Raw genomic sequence first — 19562 nt, 5'->3', positions numbered from 1 at the left:
CCACTCTTCCACTTATCTCCTGACCTAGGGCAAGTCTTTTCCCTCAGTGCTTCAGTTTCGTCATCTATAAGATGGGGATTCAATACTCGCACTCCAGATGTTGTACAACAGGGACTGTGACTGAGCTAAATATCCTGTATCTACCTCAGTGCTTGGCACATAGTAAGTACACCAATAATAATAATGGCATTTATTAAGCACTTACTATGTGCAAAGCACTGTTCTAAGTGCTGGGGAGGTTACAAGGTGATCAGGTTGTCCCACGGGGGGCTCACAGTCTTAATCCCCATTTTACAGATGAGGGAACTGAGGCCCAGAGAAGTTAAGTGACTTGCCCAAAATCACGCAGCTGACAACTGTCGGAGCAGGGATTTGAACCCACGACCTCTGACTCCAAAGCCCAGGCTCTTTTCACTGAGCCACGCTGCTTCTCCATACTGCAATACTACAATTATTATTTGCTCTACCACTAGCTGGGTGACTTTTGCCCAAGATAGTGTTATCTCAACTTCTGAAACGGAATTTGGCATAAGCAATTCATCTTGGAGGTGCTCTGACTCAACAAATGAAAATTTATAACCAAAGGAAATGCTCCTCATCTAATACATAAGTAACAATCACAACAATGCCTTTATCTCGTTGCATGGTAAAAAAAAAAAATACATTACTTAGGATACTTAAGGATTTACTATGAGCCCTCCTAGACACATTCTTTTAGGGCTGCGATCATGCTTACTTTACTGCATTCTTCCCAAGTGCTTAATACCAATGCTCTGCACACAGGAAACGATCAAACCATCAATGATCACTTTGATTGGTCAATTGATAAATGTTAGGATAAAGACAGGTTTATCAGATCAGACACAGTACCTGTCCCACACGAGGCTCACTCTTTTCCCCATTTTACAGATGAGGAAACAGAGGCCCAGAGAGGTTAAGTGATTTGCCCACGGTCCTTCAGCAGGCAAACAGTGGAGCTGGGATTACAACATAGGTCTGGTCTTGCCCCTAGACCTGTTATATTGGAGGCCCACCTCTGTGGTTGATTTACCACAGTTGCCGTTATTGGTTGTGATAATGTGCGATCCAGCCCTACCTTCAGGAAAGGGGCCAGGTGAGGTTGAGGAGATGACTTGAGTTCAATATACAGTTCTTTGGTGAATTCCTCTGGCTCGATTTTTGCTTCCTGAGGGAAGAAAAAGCAGACACCATCTCACTCCTAGATATAGGAGAACTCCAAAAGCACAGTTCACATCCCTCAAGGCCCAGGAAGGAAACTAGGCTTGTTAGTCCCAAAGCTCCAAGCCATTTTATTGCAGTTGTGCCCCCAAACTGGCACAACATGAAATGAAGGCAAGAAGTTTTCTTTTTTATGGTATTTGTTAAGTGCTTACTACGTGCCAGGCGTTGTACTAAGCACTGTGATAGACACAAGCTAATTAGGTTGGACACAGTCCCTGTCCCACATGAGGCTCACAGTCAATCCCCATTTCACAGATGAGGCAACTGTGGCCCACTGAAGTGACTTACCCAAGGTCGCATAGCAGAAAAGTAACAGAGCCAAGATTAGAACCCGGGTCCTCCTGACTCCCGAGCCCGGGCTCTATCTACGAGGCCACACTGCTTCTCGAGCCTTCATAAGCCATGACAGTTCTCCAGAGTTGAGTCTGGTTTAGAGAAGGGTCTGGAGCTCCCCTGACTTGTGTGAAAGAAAAGTGACTGAATAAAAATGTTTCATCAGCCAAATTGAGGTGGTGTTTTTAGGTGGCCTGAATTTGTACTTCTGCCCTTGTGGATTGGGGCCCATTCAACAAAGAGTTAACAGAACAAACGGCAATGCACTCAGCTAAAAGGATCTCATTAAGATAGCAGAGAAGCATTTAATCAAGTTCTTTGACCGCTTCTATGAGTTTGAAAAGCCACCCAAATCTTATATCTAGATTTCAAAAATTATTTTGTGTTCCCATCGATCTTAGACCCACCTTACCCCCTTCAACTCTCCTTGGACCTAGATTTTCACACAAAAGGATCACAAGCCAGCTAAGCTTGGGACAATGGATTTTTTTTTTAAATGCAAGACATGGGAAAAAAAAAAACCAGAGATGAACTACTCCAAAAAAAAAAAAAAAAAAAAAATCACAGAATCCCTTGGCTTTCTTAGAAGAGAATGACCCCAACTTTCAACAGACTCTTTGGAAAACCAAATACACTAATGGGAATTAATGAAACATCAGTAAGTAATGATGTGGGGCTGTTTTGGGGGGAGGGATGTTAATGTACAAATAGAAATGGCTTCATCTGGGGAAAAATATGAGCATAGGTCAAAAGGATATTTTCCCTAGAAGGTTTAAAATGAACACACCTTTCCCCATAATTTAACAACTCTCAGGGGGATGAAAGGAAGTGTCAATCCAATTCTAAAAATGCAGAAGTCAACCTGAAATTACCAGGTTCCATTCCAACATTATTTCCTAGAGATCTACTGTCCGGTGTTGGTTACTTTTCAATCAATCGTATTGAGCGCTTACTGTGTGCAGAGCACTGTACTAAGTGCTTGGGAAGTACAAGTTGGCAATATATACAGTCCCTACCCAACAGTGGGCTCACAGTCTAAAAGGGGGAGAGAGAACAAAACCAAACATACTAACAAAATAAAATAAATAGAATAGATATGTACAAGTAAAATAATAAATAGAGTAATAAATATGTACAAACATATATACAGGTGCTGTGGGGAAGGGAAGGAGGTAAGATGGGGGGGATGGAGAGGGGGACGATTTTCACTTGAGGACCATCACAGTCGCGGGAGGCGGTACGAAGGTGAGTTATTACTCTCCTCTTCCAGCGTGACCCCTTCTCTGCACCCTTCACCCGCCGCCAATGCCCAACTTCTCAGGCAGTTCCTGAGAAGTCACCGAGTTATCGAGCATCCATGCATGGTCTGCTCTCTGCACAGGCACCCAGGGTCCACAGCCACCACTCACCAACAGATTCTGGACCAGATTCTTCACGTTCTGCCCCATTTCCGGTGACTGGACGCCACTGCAGGCCAGTTTGATTAACATGGCTAGGAAGTTCTTACACTTCTTCACGTTCTCCAGCATCTCCTAGGGACGGAAGTCAAGAAAGCCCGTGAGCTCTGGTGCCCACCCCATCCATCCCGGTGGCCCCCGACTGAAGAAAAACGGGGAGCATTTGGGCCTTACTGTGGAGAAGTCAGTCGGGGCTGCTCCGGGAACGTCGGCTTTGAGGGCGTTGGCGGAGGGCAGAGCTGAGGGGGCGGGGGGCATTCCAGGGGCGGAAGATTTTAACGGAGCCACGGTACTCAGCGGGGTGACCGGAGTAACCGACACGATGCTTTTGGGGGTGGCCACGGGCTGAGAAGAGAGAAAAGAGTGGATTCATTTTCTATAACAAACGCATGCTTTATTCAGGAGAATTTGAGCCTTGATTCAAGAACACCGGGCTAAGAGCCTGGGGGAGATGCCCATTTCCTGCCCTCAAGAAGCTTGTGATCGTTCATCATCATCATCAATCGTATTTATTGAGCGCTTACTGTGTGCAGACCACTGTACTAAGTGCTTGGGAAGTACAAGTTGGCAACCTATAGAGACAGTCCCTACCCAACAGTATGCTCACAGTCTAAAAGGGGGAGACACAGAACAAAACCAAACATACTAACAAAATAAAATAAATAGAATAGATATGTACAAGTAAAATAAATAAATAAATAGAGTAACAAATATGTACAAACATATATACAGGTGCTGTGGGGAAGGGAAGGAGGTAAGATGGGGGGGATGGAGGGGGGACAAGGGGGAGAGGAAGGAAGGGGCTCAGTCTGGGAAGGCCTCCTGGAGTAAAGCTTGATGGAGCATTTGATTTTCTAAGATTAATAAAAATATTAAGAATAATAATAGTGGCATTTGTTAAACATTTACTACGGTCTAAGTGCTGTATTAAATGATGGGGGTACACACAGGATAATCAGGTTGGATAGAATCCCTGCCCCACATGGGGTTCAGTCTAAGTGGCGGGAGAACAGATATTGAATCCTCACATTTCAGATGAGGAAACTGAGGCCCGGAGTGAGTTGCCCAGAGTCCTACAGCGGGCAAGTGGAAGACCTAGGATTAGAACCCAGGTCTTTCCACTTTACATTAGGCCGTTCCTTCAATATGCTCAGTCCTGAACAATAACAGTAAGCCTTTCTTCCTATATTAAGCCAGGCAAACTGTACACACAAAAAGCTTTTGGAGGACAGATAAGGACATTTCCCAGTTCCACTGCCACGCTACCGCGTGTCCTTGGGTAAATCACGTCCCTTGCCTCAGTTACCTCATTTGTAAAATGGGGAAATCAATCCTCCTCCCTTTGATTTAGACTGTGAGCATAATATGGGGTAAGAAATACTTTGTATCTCCCCCAGTGACTGAAAAATGCTCAACACACAACACTTAAATACCATAAAAATAATTATTAGTAGTAAAAGCAGTAATAATACTGCCTCTCTACACTCTCGCATTTCCTCTTGCCTTCAAGACATCTCCACTTGGATGCCTTCCTGTCACTTCAAGCTTAACATATCCAAAACAGAACTCCTTATCTTCCCAACCAAACCCTGTCCTCCCCATGACTTTCCCATCACTATATATGGCACCACCATCCTTCATGTCTCAAGCCAGAAACCTTAATGTTATCCTTGACTCCTCTCTCATTCCACCCACATATTCAATCACCAAATCCTGTCGGTCCCACCTTCACAACATCGCTAAAATCTGCCCTTTCCTCTCCACCCAAACTGCTACCACATTAATACAATCACTCATCCTATCCCGCCTAGATTACTGCATCAGCCTCGCTGCTGACCTCCCAACCACCTGCTCTCTCTCCACTCCAGTCCTTACTTAATAATAATAATAATGGCATTTATTAAGCACTATGTGCAAAGCACTGTTCTAAGCGCTGGGGGGATACAAGGTGATCAGGTTGTCCCATGGGAGGCTCACAGTCAATCCCCATTTTACAGATGAGGGAACTGAGGCACAGAGAAGTGAAGTGACTTGCCCAAAGTCACACAGCTGACAGCTGGCAGAGCGGGAATTTGAACCCATGACCACTGACTCCAAAGCCCGGGCTCTTTTCCACTGACCCATGGTGCTTCTCGCTTCACTGCTTCTACTTCACTCCGCTGCCCGGATCATCTTTCTACAAAAACCATTCAGGACTTGTCATCCCCCTTCTCAAAAATCTCCAGTGGGTGCCTATACAACTCTGTATCAAAGACTCCTCACCATTAGCTTTAAAGCCCTCCATCTCCTTCCCTGCTCCACCTCACCCGCTCATCTCCTTCTACAACACAGCACGCTTACTTCGCTTCTCTAGTGCTAACCTTTTCACTGTGCCTCCATCTCACCTGTCTCTCCACCGACCCCTGGCCCGCGTCCTCCTTCCTCAAATCCGACAATTACTTTCTCCCCCTTCAATGCCTGACTGAAGGCACATCTCTTCCAAGAGGCCTTCCCAGACTAAGCCTCACTTTACCTCATCTTCCACTCTCTTCTGTGTTCCCCTGTCTTACTCTCTTTCCTCTCCCCACAAACCCCAGCTCCTCAGCACTAATGTATAGATCTGTAATTTTATTTCTTTGTATTGACGTCGGTCTCCCCCCATCTAGACTATGAGCTCGTTGCGGGCAGGGAATGTCACTGTTTATTATTGCATTGTACTTTCCCAAGCGCTCAATAGAGTGCTCTGCACATAGTAATTGCTTAATAAATATGATTGAATGAATAAATCAGCCTCTTGCTGACCTCCCAGCCTCCTGCCTCTCCCCACTCCAGTCCATTCTTCACTCTGCTGTGCTGATTATTTTTCTAAAAACAAATGTTCAGGACATGTTTCCCCATTCCTCAAGAAACTCCAGTGGTTGCCCATCCACCTCCAAATCAAACAAAAACTCCTCACCACTGGATTTTAAAGCACTTAATCACCTTGCTCCCTCCTTCCTCATCTGCTACTTTCCTAAAACCCAGCTTTTACTCCTCTAATGCTAACTTTTCACTGTGCATCCAGCTCATCTATCTTGCACCGACCCCTCACCCATATCCTGCCTCTGGCCTGGCACACCCTCACGCCCTCCCTCCACAAATCCGACAGACTCTCCCCAGTTCAGAGCCTTATTGAAAACACATCTCCTCCAAGAAGCCTTCCCAGACTAAGCCCTCCTTCCTTCTTCTCCCACCCCCTTCTGAGTCACCCTGACTTGCTCCCTTTGTTCTTCCGCCTTCCCAGCCCCACAACACTTACGTCCAGATCTGTAATTTATGTATTTATATTGATGTCTGTCTTCCTGCAAACAAACTGTAAGCTCATTGAGGACAAGGTATATGTCTGCTTACTGTTGCATTGTACTCTCACAGTGCTGCACACAGTAAACACTCAATAAATACACTTGAGTGAATGAATGAAGAGGAAGTAATAAAATGAATGAATGAAGAGGAAGCAATAAAAGATCGGGGGGGCGGGGGAGAGGGGGAGGGAGAGGGAGAGAGAGAGAGAGAGAGAGAGAGAGAGAGAGAGAGTGTGTGTTGGGGGGGGATAGTAATAATAATGATGATAACGGTATGTTGAGTGCATGTTATGTGTCAAGCACTGTACTAAGCACTGGGGTAGATGCAAGATAAAGCTTAAATAGGAGGAAGAACAGGGTTTGAGTCCCCATTTGGCAGATAAGAGAACTGATGCACAGAGAAATGAAGTGACTTGCCCCAAGTCTCTCAGCAGATGAGAGGCAGAGCCAGGTTTAGAGCCCAGAGTCTCTAACTCCCAGGCTCTTTCCACTAGGGAATGCTGCTTCTCTCAAACTGAATGGCTCCTCTCATGGGCCTGGCGTCAAAAGGTATCCAAAGTGCCCTGTTTCTGAGCCGGAGAAACTTGCTCCCCAGGCCAAACGTGACGTGCCCTGCTCTTTCCTTTTCAATTTGGACAGAGGGGAAATTAGGGAAGAGCTGAGGATGACAAAACCAATCAATCAGGAGTATTTATTGAGTGCTTTCCATGTGCAGAGCACTGAACTAAAAGCTTGCCACCAAAAGTACAATACGACAGAGCCGGGAGACATGTTCCCTACGGTCTAGAGCAGATATAGACAACGACAAATAAATGGCTAGAAGAGAAAGAATACAACTTACTTGAACGGCAGAAGGTTTCTGAACAGGTGGAGTCTCGGCGCTTCCCAAAGGAGATACCGTCCTGATGGGTGCTGCCACTTTCTTGATTAACTGAGAGCCAGAGTTCTTGAAGAGAAAATATAGAGACACTCCTTATTACTGCACTTTGTGCCTAAAAACCGACAGGTGAGGGAGGAACTAGTGAGAGGGCTAAGTTCTCAACAAGCTTGCTTTACATTTAAAAAAAAAAATCATTTATTGAGTGTTTACTATGTGCAAAATAGTGTATTAAGCACTTGGAGGAGTAGAGCTCGGAGCCACATTTCTTGCCCACGAAGAGCCTGCAGGATAGAGAGGGAGACAGACATTAATGTAAATATACAATGAGAAGCAGCATGGGCTAGTGGATAAAGCATGGGCCTGGAATTCAGAAGGCCCTGGGTTCTGATCCTGCTCTGCCATATGCCTTCTGGGTGACCTTGGGCAAGTCACTTCACTTCTCTGGGCCTCAGTTAGGTTTTTAAACACAAACTTAGGTAATCAGATGTGCCAAACTAGGAAATTTCTTGGTGGCTTTCACTACCCAACCAATGTACAGCTTCCCAGAAATGGAGGGGGAAGAAGGGGGAGGCATCCCCTCATTCATTCCCCCATTATCTGATGGGTCTAACACACCCTGCATCTTCCTACACAGGCTAGCAACAGGCACTTGCCGAGTGTAGTTCCTGGGTGACCACTTACATTCCTCTAGACTGTAAACTCGCTGTGGGCAGGGAATGTGCGTTATAATGTATAACTGTACTCTCCCCAAGCACTTAGTACAGTGTAGTAAGCACTCCATAAACAAAACTATTTGACTGTGGGTCCTGAAGAGCTGACCCACACCCACTGTCACAAAGCAGCCCCACAGCTCACACTCCATAGCCAATCCAAGGTCCACCAGGAGACATAAAACACCAGGAAGATTGGAAGTAACAGAAAATGGCAGGAGACAGGAGGAGGAGAATCAGATAAAGTTTTAGCATTCTTCCACCCTATCCTCCCAAGTAACACCCCAGGGCAGGGGGAGTGCAGAATAGCTCTCTATTCCAAGTCAAGCACTATATCATTAGCATTATTCAAAGACAATGCATCCTTTGTTCACCCCTCCCTCAGCCCCACAACATGTATCTGTAATTCATTTATTTATACTACTGTCTGTCTCCTGCCTCCGTGGTTCATCAGCTTTGTGACCTTGGTCAAGTCATTTCTCTGTGCCTCAGCTACCTCAGCTAAGAAATGGGGATTGAGACTGTGAGTGCCATGTGGGATAGGAACTGTGTCCAACCTGATTAATTTGTATCTACCCCAGTGCTTAGAACAGTGCTTGACATAGTAAGCGCTTAACAAATACCATCATCATTATTATTAGATTTGATCTTTTTTGGAGGGCTTTGAAGATGGGGAGAATGCTCGTCTGTTGGAGGTGAAGGTGGAGGGAGTTCAAGTCAGGAAGGAGAGAGTGAGCAAGAGGTCAGTGGTGAGCAGAAGCAGCATGGTCTAGTGAATAAAGCACGGGCCTAGGAGCCAGAAGGTCATGAGTTCTAATCCTGGCTCTGCCACTTGTCTGCTCTGTGACTTTGGGCAAGCCACTTCACTTCTCTGGGCCTCAGTTACATCATCTGCAAAATGGGGATTACAACTGTGAACCCCATTTGAGGCATGGGACTGAGTCGAGCAAGGGTGGAGACTCAAGTTTACTGCGTGGAAGAAGGGATTGGCAAACCACTTCCATTCTTTTACCCAAGAAAACTCTATGGATCCACTACCAGAACAACTGCAGGTAGAGGTGGGGCGTTCTGGGACAGACATGTCCATGGAGTCGCTATGGGTGAGAGATGACTTGATAACACAACACAAAATGGTGATTAATAAGACTGTGAGCCCCATGTGGGACAGGGACTGTGTCCAACCTGATTAACTTGTATCTACCCCAGAGTGTAGAACAGTGCTTGACACATAGTAAGTGCTTCACGAGTGCCATAATTATTATTATATTACGTGGGACACGGACTGTGTCCAAACTGATTGCCTTGTAACTCCCCCAGCGCTTAGAACATTGACTGGCACGTTAAAAAAAAGAGACAAGAATGGTCCCAGTGGAGAGTTTGACTAGGATCGGCTCCGCAGACGGCATGGTAGCTAAGGAAGGAGGCGATCCTCACAGGTCGCGTGGGTGGTGGGTGGGTTACCTGCACGGCACAGAGCCTGACCGGGGCCGTGCCCGTCGCGGCCGCCGGGCGTCCATTCACAGGGCTCGGGGTCTCGGCACGCGTCAGAGCTTGTTGGGTCACTAGCATCAGCTGACCATTGTTACTTCGGATCAGAACCGTTCCTGTTGGACGAGAGAGCACCGTGAGATCCAGCTGCGAGGAGAGAGAACCCAGCCTGGGCAAAAAGCAACCCTTTCCCACCAGATGCCTGACCCCTGGGTTCATCTGTCGCTTGCTGCTTTCAGTCAATCCTATATAGCTTTAATTCCATTTGTTCTGACGATCGACACCTGCTTACTTGTTTTGCTGTCTGGCTCCCTCTTCTAGACTGTGAGCCCACTGTTGGGTAGGGACCGTCTCTATACGTTGCCGACTTGTACTTCCCAAGCGCTTAGTACAGTGCTCTGCATACAGTAAGCACTCAAATACGATTGAATGAATTTACTGAGCACTTACCGTGTACAGAGCACCGTATTGAGCGCTTGGGAGAATACAATTATAACCAGAGTTGGTAGACACATTCTCTACCCACATTGAACTTACAGCCTAGAGGGGGTTGCCGTTCACTTGGGGGCAACACCGCAACACCACAACGACTACCTTTGTCCAGGAAAAAAGTGTTATGTAAATGTCAGGAAGCTAAACTGAGACACTAAAGTGGATCAAGTAAAACTACAAGAATCTGGCTACCGATGCGTGTTTCTTGACACTTACCCTGTCAGAACGGAAAAGCCACTTGAGTCAATGGAGCATATTTGGGGAATTGTCAAAATCTCCACTCTTGTCAAGGGAAGAGAAAGACATTTTATGACCCCTGATCTATCAACTCTGGTATTTTACTCCCCCAGGTGTCCTAGTAAGCACTCAAACACCACTGATTTATACAACAGTTGGTAGACCCATTCCCTAACCACCAGGAGCTTACAGTCAAGATGGGAAGACAGATTTCAAGATGAATTACAGTTATGTACTTACGTGCTGGGTCGGGGGGAAAGAGTTGAATCGGACAGGGGTGGGAAGGGAGGAGAGAGTTAATAAGAGATCATTTTCACTGTATGCTCTACATCACGGGAAAATTTGTTCTACAGTTTCCATTACAGTGCCGGGCACTGTTCTAAGCACTGGGGGTAGATACAAGCTTATCGAGTGGGGCACAGTGCATGAGGAGGTAGTATGGTGTAGGGTGAGAAATGCAGCCCCAGAGGTCGAAGGTCCTGGGTTCTAGTCCCAGCTCTGCCACCTGATACTTTGTGGTCTTGGGCAAGCCATTTTACCTCTCTCTACCTCAGTTTCCCTAGCTGTAAAATGGGGATAGTAATATCTGAAGAAGACCTCACAGGGGTGTTGTAGGGAGTAAATGATGATGATGGTATTTGTTAAACGCTTACTATGCAAAGCACTGTTCTAAGCACTGGGGGGGATATAAGGTGATCAGGTTGTCCCACGTGGGGCTCACAGTCAATCCCCATGTTACAGATGAGGGAACTGAGGCCCAGAGAAGTTATGTGATTTGCCCAAAGTCACACAGCTGACAAGTGGCAGAGCCGGGATTAGAACCCATGACCTCTGACTCCCAAGCCCAGGTTCTTTCCATTGAGCCACGCTGCTTCTCTAAATAAATACAGTAATAAGTAAATAAAAATAACTAATGTAAGGAGCTTTGACAATAAAAGCTAAAAATAGAAACCCAGTGCTTGGAAGAGTGCTTGTCGCATAGTAAGTGCTTAACTAATACCATAAAGCAAAACAAGCATGTCCCAGATGCGGCTCAGTCTTACACTATTTATTTTACTTGTACATATTAATTCTATTTATTTTATTTTGTTAATATGTTTTGTTTTGTTCTCTGTCTCCCCCTTCTAGACTGTGAGCCCACTGCTGGGTAGGGACCATCTCTATATGTTGCCAACTTGTACTTCCCAAGCGCTTAGTACAGTGCTCTGCACACAGTAAGCGCTCAATAAATATGACTGATTGATTGATCTGCATTTTACAGATGAGTATTAGAACCCAAGTCCTTTTGACTCCCAAGCCAAACTCGACTCTCTCCCCCAAAGTCACACTGCTTCTCTAACCCACCTAAGGTTTTCTCTCTCTGCCTACAATTCTCTCCTCTCCCCTTCCCGTCTCTCCAAGCTCATTTCTTCCCCCGAGGAAGAGGCTAACACGTCCCATGCTCAAGAGAGACCTGGGCAGCATGCGTCTTCCCAGACACCGGCAGGACAAGAACAGAACTCTCTGTTCTGCCCGGTCCCAAGTCCTGAGAGATCTTAACTGCTTCTTCGTTGGTGCCTCAACTCCAGGTGGCTGGAAGAGAAAGCTCCTGAGCATTCCCAACTTCCAGGTTACCCAGAGGGAGGGTGCCCTTCCACCCCTGCTGATAAACACTGCACATATTATTCTATTTATTTTGTTAATGATGTGCATTTAGCTTTAATTCTATTTGTTCTGACGTCTTGACACCTGTCCACTTGTTTTGTTTTGTTGTAGGTCTCCCCCTTCTAGACTGTGAGCCCATTGTTGGGTAGGGACCATCTCTATATGTTGCTAACTTGTACTTCCCAAGAGCTTAGTCCAATGCTCTGCACACAGTAAGTGCTCAATAAATACAATTGAATGACTGAATGCAGTGCTCTGCACACAGTAAGTGCTCAATACGAATGAATGAATGATATCACAGGGCGGGGGGGGCGGTGTTGGTCCTGCAGTGTGGCTCAGTGGAAAGAGCACGGGCTTTGGAGTCAGAGGTCATGGATTCAAATCCCGGCTCCGCCAAATGTCAGCTGTGTGATTTTGGGCAAGTCACTTAACTTCTCTGGGCCTCAGTTCCCTCATCTGCAAAATGGGGATGAAGACTGTGAGCCCCACGAGGGACAACCTGACCACCTTGTATCCTCCCCAGCGCTTAGAACAGTGCTTTGCACATAGTAAGCACTTAACAAATGCCATTATTATTATTGCCCACAAACTGCAGCAGAGCACCTGGAATCCCCCAGTGGCCTGATTCCCTGGAGAAGAGTGATGCTTAATTCTGCCAGTACTACCGTAAGTTTAAATAAAAGCAATTGCCAGCCTGCTGTAAAACCTAAACGCCACCGCCGTCCTAAAGAAAACTCCAGGCCTACTTGGACAAATCAGTTCCGCACGCACCATCAATTGATCGTTCGTTTGGAGAGGATCCAGAAACTGTTACGAAGAAACGTTTTCTCCCCAGGGCTAACTTGGGGCCCATCACGTTGCCAAGTTGCACGGGTTCTGTGTCACCCTTGCATCTGGATTTGCCCCTTTCTTCAGCACCACAGCACTGATCTGCAGAGCTGTAACTTCATTTTTCCTATTAAGGTCTGTCTCCCCCCCACCCCCAGCCCGCCTCACACTGTCTACCGACTATTTTACTGAATTCTCCCAAGCGCTTACTACAGTGGTCTGCATACAGAGAGTGCTCAGTACATTCGATTAATGGACTGATGGAGAACTTGACCGGCTCCCGGTGGACCCCCGGCAGGCCCGGTCCGTTCGTTCATTCAATCGTATTTATTGAGCGCTTACTGTGTGCAGAGCACTGTACTAAGTGCTTGGGAAGTACAAGTCAGCAACATATAGAGGTGGTCCCTACCCAACAACGGGCTCACAGTCTGTTTGGCCCCCCACCACACCAACAGGTGACCACCCCATTTTCCCTGGGGCTGGGGCAGGTCTGGGTGGTCAATTAGCATGGTGTAGTGGCTAGAGCACAGGCCTGGGATTCATAAAGTCATGGGTTTATTCATTCATTCTTATTTACTGAGCGCTTACTACATGGGGAGCACTGTACTAAGTGCTTGGAAAGTACAGTTCGGCAACAGACAATCCCTACCCAACAACGGGCTCACAGTCTCTGCCACTTGTCTGCTGTGTGGCCTTGGGCAAATCACTTAACTTCTCTGTACCTCAGTTCCCTCATCTGTCAAATGAGGATTAAAACTGCGAACCGCAGATGGGACAGGGACTGTGTCCAACCACCCCAGCACTTAGTAGAGTGCCTGGAACATAGTAAGTGCTTAAATACCACAATTATTATTACTATTATTATTACTAAGGTCCGGGTGGGCAAGGCCCAGCATGGGTGGCTCCCACTCTCCCTGAGTTACTCGGGGGCGGAATCCACCTCCCTTTGCAAAAAGCAGCCAGTACAGAGCCCCAAACCCTCAGCGCGCTTTAATGATAATGGCATTTATTAAGCGCTCATTATGTGCCAGGCAGCGTGGCTTAGTGGAAAGAGCTCAGGTTTGGGAGTCGGAGGTCATAGATTCTAATCCCTGCTCTGCCACTCGTCAGCTGTGTGACTTTGGGCAAGTCACTTAACTTCTGTGTGCCTCAGTTACCTCATCTGCAAAATGGGGGTTAAGACTGAGTCCCACGTGGAACAACCCGGTACCTATCCCAGCGCTAAGAACAGTGCTAGGCACACAGTAAGCGCTTAACAATTATCATCATCGTTAAAGCAAATCGGGTCGGGCACAGTCCCTGTCCCACGTGGGGCTCAGAGTCTCTGTCTTTGTTTCCCAGATGAGGAAACTGAGGCCCAGGGAAGTGACTTGGGCAAGGTCACACGGCCGGGAAGTGGCGGCAGCGGGATTAGAACCCATGACCCATGCTGCTCTGCCACTTGTCAGCTCTGACTCTGTGACAACTTGTGTGCCTCAGTTCTCTCATCTGTAAAATGGGGGTGAATACTGTGAGCCCCATGTGGGACAACCTGATTACCCTGTATCCCCACAAGCGCTTGGCACATAGTAGGCACTTAAATCCCATCATCATCATCATCATCTAAGCAAATAGGTTTGGGAACAGTCCCTGTCCCACGTGGGGGTCAGAGTCTCTGACCTTGTTTCCCAGATGAGGAAACTGAGTCCCAGGGAAGTGACTTGGCCAAGGTCACACAGCAGAGAAGTGCTGGTACTAAAACCCATGACCTTCTGACTCCCAGGCCCATGGTCTACCCACTATAATAATAATGATGGCATTTGTTAAGCGCTTACTACGTGCCAAGCACTGTTCTAAGTGCTGGGGGGATACAAGGTGATCAGGTTGTCCCACGTGGGGCCCACAGTCTTAATCCCCATTTTACAGATGGGGGAACCTGGAGAAGCAGCATGGCTCAGTGGAAAGAGCAGGGGCTTTAGGAGTCAGAGGTCAGGGGTTCAAATCCCGGCTCTGCCACTTGTCAGCTGTGTGACTTCGGGCAAGTCACTTAACTTCTCTGTGCCTCACTTCCCTCATCTGTAAAATGGGGATGAAGACTGTGAGCCCCCCGGGGGACAACCTGATCACCTTGCAACCTCCCCAGCGATTAGAACAGTGCTTTGCACGTAGCAAGCGCTTAATAAATGCCATTATTATTATCATTATTGAGGCTCAGAGAAGCGACTTGCCCAGTCACCCAGCTGACGAGGGGCGGTGGTGGGATTAGAACCCACGACCTCTGACTCCCAATCAATCAATCGTATTTACTGAGCGCTATGTGCAGAGCACTGTACTAAGCGCTTGTGAAGTACAAGTTGGCAACATATAGAGACAGTCCCTACCCAACAGTGGGCTGCCCCACGAGGGACAACCTGATCACCTTGTAACCTCCCCAGAGGTTAGAACAGTGCTTTGCACATAGTAAGCGCTTAATAAATGCCATTATTATTATCTATTATTATTGCTGCTTCTCAGGCCATGGGTTTTAGAGGGGTGGGCAGGGCAGAGCAGGGCAGGGGGGGTCCCGCTGTCGCTCCCCCTGGGGCCGGGGCCTTACCTGGAGGGATGTGGAAGTTGGCGGGCAGCTGGATGGTGGTGGTGGTGGTGGTGGTGGGCAGTGCCCGGCCGGCCGTCGCGGGGGCACGGGGGGTCGCGTTGGCCGGCGGCCCCGGGGCAGAGGAGGGGGCCAGGCTGCTGCTCCTGCTGCTACTGTTGCTGCTGCTGCTCATGGGGGCCGGATCCACCCCCGCTGCATCGCGGGCTGGGCTGGCCAGGGGGGCTGGGGGGCAAGGACCAGGGGGCAAGGACCGGCTCACAGGGGGCGGATCGTCCCCCGCTGCATCACGGGCTGGGCTGGCCAAGGGGCAAGGACCAGGGGACGGGGGGCAAGAGCAGGCCCAGCTTAAGGAGCTGGTAAGGACCAGGGGGCAGCTCAATAAGCGGGCAAGGGCCAGGGGGCAGGGGGCAAGGGCTGGCCCAGGGGCAGCTTTAGGAGCTGGTAAGGCCCAGGGGGCAGCTCAAGGGGTGGGCAAGTACCAGGGGGCAGGGGGCAAGGGCTGGCCCAGGGGCAGCTTAAGGAGCTAAGGACCAGGGGGCAGCTCAATAAGCGGACAAGGACCAGGGGGGCAGGGGACAAGGGCTGGCCCAGGGTCAGCTTAAGGAGCAGGCAAGGACCAGGGGGCAAGGGCAGGCCCAGGGGCAGCTTAAGGAGCTGGTAAGGACCAGGGAACAGCTCAATAAGCGGGCAAGGGCCAGGAGGCAGGGGACAAGGGCAGGCCCAGGAGGAGTTTAAGGAGCTGGTAAGGACCAGGGGTCAGCTCAATAAGCAGGCAAGGACCAGGGGGCAAGGGGAGGCCCAGGGGCAGCTTAAGGAGCTGGTAAGGACCAGGGGGCAGCTCAATAACTGGGCAAGGACCAGGGGACGGGGGGCAAGGGCTGGCCCAGGGGCAGCTTAAGGAGCTGGTAAGGACCAGGGAGTAGCTCAGTAACAGGGCAAGGACCAGAAGGCAGGGGGCAAGGGCTGGCCCAGGGGCAGATCAAGGAATGGACAAGGACCAGGGGGCAGGGACAGGCCGAGTAGCTACTCAAGGAGGCTGCTACACGAGATTGCCGCTGCTGCTGTTCCTGCTCAAAGGGAGCAGATCGTCCCCCGCTGCATGGAAGGCTTGGCTGGCAGGAGGGCAGGGAACAAGGGCAACCCAAGCTCCGCTGCTTGGTTGCTCCTGCTCATAAGGGGCAGGTGGACCCCCGTTGCAACGCGGGCTGGGCTGTCCAGGGGTCAGGGGTCAGGCCCGGGGGCGGCTCCGCTGCTGGGCTGCACGAGGCTGCTGCTGCCGCTCAGAGGAGTCGGATTATCCGCCGCTGCACCGTGGGCAGGGAGATGGCAGGGGGCTGCCCGAGGATGCTGCTGCTGCTGCTGGTGGTGATGGTGCCAGGGGCTCCCGCATGCTCCCCGCACCCGCACGTGGGAGGAGGAGCAGCAGGAGAAGCAGGAGAAAGAGGAGGAGGAGGAGGAAGAGAAGGAAAAGGAGGAAGAGGAGGAGGCTGCCACCTTGTCCCGGGTGTGCCCGGCGGGGTGCCCCACGTGCCCGCCGCGCCGCGCTCCTCTCCGGGCCGCTCCGCGCAGGCGCACACGCGTCGGGGGCGGGGGGGAGGGGGGCGGTTTATAGGGGGCGCGCGGAGCCCGCGCACGCGCCCGGGCCGCCGGGCCCCGCCATTGGCCGAGGGCGGCGTGACGTCACGGGCCCCCGGGGACACGTGCGCCGGGCGGGGCCGCCGGGGCCTGGAGGGGCTCCCCGGACCCGCCCCCTGCTTCATTCATTCATTCAGTCAATCAATCAATCGTATTTATTGAGCGCAGAGCACTGGACTAAGCGCTTGGGAAGTCCAAGTTGGCAACATCTAGAGACGGTCCCTGCCCAACACTGGGCTCACAGTCTAAAAGGGGGAGACAGAGAACAGAACCAAACATACCACAGCACCTGTATATGTGTATATATGTTTGTACATATTTATTACTCTATTTATTTATCTTACTTGTACATATCTATTCTATTTATTTTAATTTGTTAGTATGTTTGGTTTTGTTCTCTGTCTCCCCCTTTTAGAGTGTGAGCCCACTGTTGGGTAGGGACTGTCTCTATACGTTGCCAATTTGTACTTCCCAAGCGCTTAGTACAGTGCTCTGCACATAGTAAGCGCTCAATAAATACGACTGATGATGATGATGATGAAAACCAAACGTACCAACAAAATAAAACAGAATAGGTGTGTACAAGTAAAATAAATAAATAAATAAATACGTACAAACATATATACATCGTCAATCGTATTTATTGAGCACTTACTGTGTGCAGAGCACTGGACTAAGCGCTTGGGAAGTCCAAGTTGGCAACATCTAGAGACAGTCCCTACCCAACAGTGGGCTCACAGTCTAGAAGGGGGAGACAGAGAACAAAACCAAACATGCCCACAAAATAAAACAAATAGAATAGGTGTGTACAAGTAAAATAAATAAATATGTACAAACATATATACATCATCAATCGTCTTTATTGAGCGCTTACTGTGTGCAGAGCACTGGACTAAGAGCTTGGGAAGTACAAGTTGGCAACATCTAGGAGACAGTCCCTATCCAACAGTGGGCTCACAGTCTAAAACGGGGAGACAGAGAACAGAACCAAACATACTAACAAAATAAATCAAATAGAATAGGTGTGTACAAGTAAAATAAATAAATAAATAAATATGTACAAACATATACATCATCAATCGTATTTATTGAGCTCTTACTGTGTGCAGAGCACTGGACTAAGCGCTTGGGAAGTACAAGCTGGCAACATCTAGAGATGGTCCCTACCCAACAGTGGGCTCACAGTCTAGAAGGGGGAGACAGAGAACAAAACCAAACATACCAACAAAATAAAACAAATAGAATAGGTGTGTACAAGTAAAATAAATAAATAAATAAATATGTACAAACATATCTACATCATCAATCGTATTTATTGAGCGCTTACTGTGTGCAGAGCACTGGACTAAGCGCTTGGGAAGTCCAAGTTGGCAACATCTAGAGACGGTCCCTACCCAACAGTGGGCTCACAGTCTGAAAGGGGGAGACAGAGAACAGAACCAAACATACCAACAAAATAAAATAAATAGAATAGATAGGTACAAGTAAAATAAATAAATAAATAGAGTAACAAATATGCACAAACATATATACATATTTACAGGTGCTGTGGGGAAGGGAAGGAGGTAAGACGGGGGGATGGAGAGGGGGACGAGGGGGAGAGGAAGGAAGGGGCTCAGTGTGGGAAGGCCTCCTGGAGGAGGTAAGCTCTCAGGAGGGCCTTGAAGGGAGGAAGAGAGCGAGCTTGGCGGATGGGCAGAGGGAGGCCATTCCAGGCCCGGGGGAGGACATGGGTATGCATTGAGCGCTGGCTGCGTGCAGGGCATGCATTCATTCATTCTGTCGTATTGATTGAGCGCTGACTGTGCAGAGCATTCGTTCAATCGTATTGATTGAGCGCTGACTGTGTGCAGGGCATGCATTCATTCATTCAATCGTATTGATGATTGCTGACTGTGTGCAGAGCATTCATTCATTCAGTCAATCGTATTGCTTGAGCCCTGGCTGTGTGCAGAGCATGTATTCATTCATTCAATCGTATTGATTAGCGCTGACTATGCAGAGCATTCATTCAATCGCATTGATAGAGCGCTGACTGTGTGCACAGCATGCATTTATTCATTCAATCGTATTGATTGAGCGCTCTGTGTGCAGAGCATTCATTCATTCATTCAATCGTATTGATTGAGCGCTGGCTGTGCAGAGCATTCATTCATTCAATCGTATTGATTGAGCACTGACTGTGTACAGAGCATGCATTCATCATTCAATTGTATTGATTGAGAGCTGACTGTGCAGAACATTCATTCAATAGTATTGATTGAGCACTGACTGTGCAGAGCATTCATTCATTCAACCGTATTGATTGAGCGCTGACTGTGCACAGCATGCATTCATTCATTCATTCAATCATATTGATTGAGCACTGACTGCAGAGCATTCATTCAATCAATCCTATTGATTGTGCGCTGTGTGCAGAGCATTCATTCATTCAATCGTATTGATTGAGTGCTCTGCAGAGCATTCATACATTCATTCAATCATATTGATTGAGCACTGTGTACATGGCATTCGTTCATTCAATCGTATTGATTGAGCACTGTGTGCAGAGCATTCATTCATTCATTCAATCGTATTGACAGCACTGTGCAGAGCATTCATTCATTCATTCATTCAATTGTAATAATAATAATAATAATCATAATAATAATGATGATGGCATTTATTAAGCACTTACTATGTGCCAACCACTGTTCTAAGCGCTGGGGGGATACAAGGTGA

The 19562-nt window shown here is 48.3% G+C and overlaps 1 protein-coding gene across 1 annotated transcript in view; it reads right to left on the bottom strand.

Annotated features, from left to right (window-relative positions):
* The window catches only part of TAF4B (TATA-box binding protein associated factor 4b), a gene marked incomplete at its 5' end in the record, with an annotated part of 64603 nt that extends 49276 nt beyond the window's left edge, over nt 1-15327 (bottom strand). The window contains 6 exons of the mRNA XM_038766514.1: nt 1097-1186; nt 2985-3107; nt 3207-3377; nt 7194-7298; nt 9404-9546; nt 15207-15327. Of these exons, the coding sequence (XP_038622442.1) occupies nt 1097-1186; nt 2985-3107; nt 3207-3377; nt 7194-7298; nt 9404-9546; nt 15207-15327 (753 nt within the window). The remainder of the gene's footprint in view (nt 1-1096; nt 1187-2984; nt 3108-3206; nt 3378-7193; nt 7299-9403; nt 9547-15206) is intronic.
* Nucleotides 15328-19562: the final 4235 nt, after the last annotated feature.

The sequence above is a fragment of the Tachyglossus aculeatus genome, chromosome 25 (genome assembly GCF_015852505.1).
Source record: "Tachyglossus aculeatus isolate mTacAcu1 chromosome 25, mTacAcu1.pri, whole genome shotgun sequence".
Taxonomy (NCBI): domain Eukaryota; kingdom Metazoa; phylum Chordata; class Mammalia; order Monotremata; family Tachyglossidae; genus Tachyglossus; species Tachyglossus aculeatus.
The sequence above is the reverse complement of the archived record's forward strand: the minus strand, read 5'-3'. Positions and strand labels throughout refer to the sequence as shown.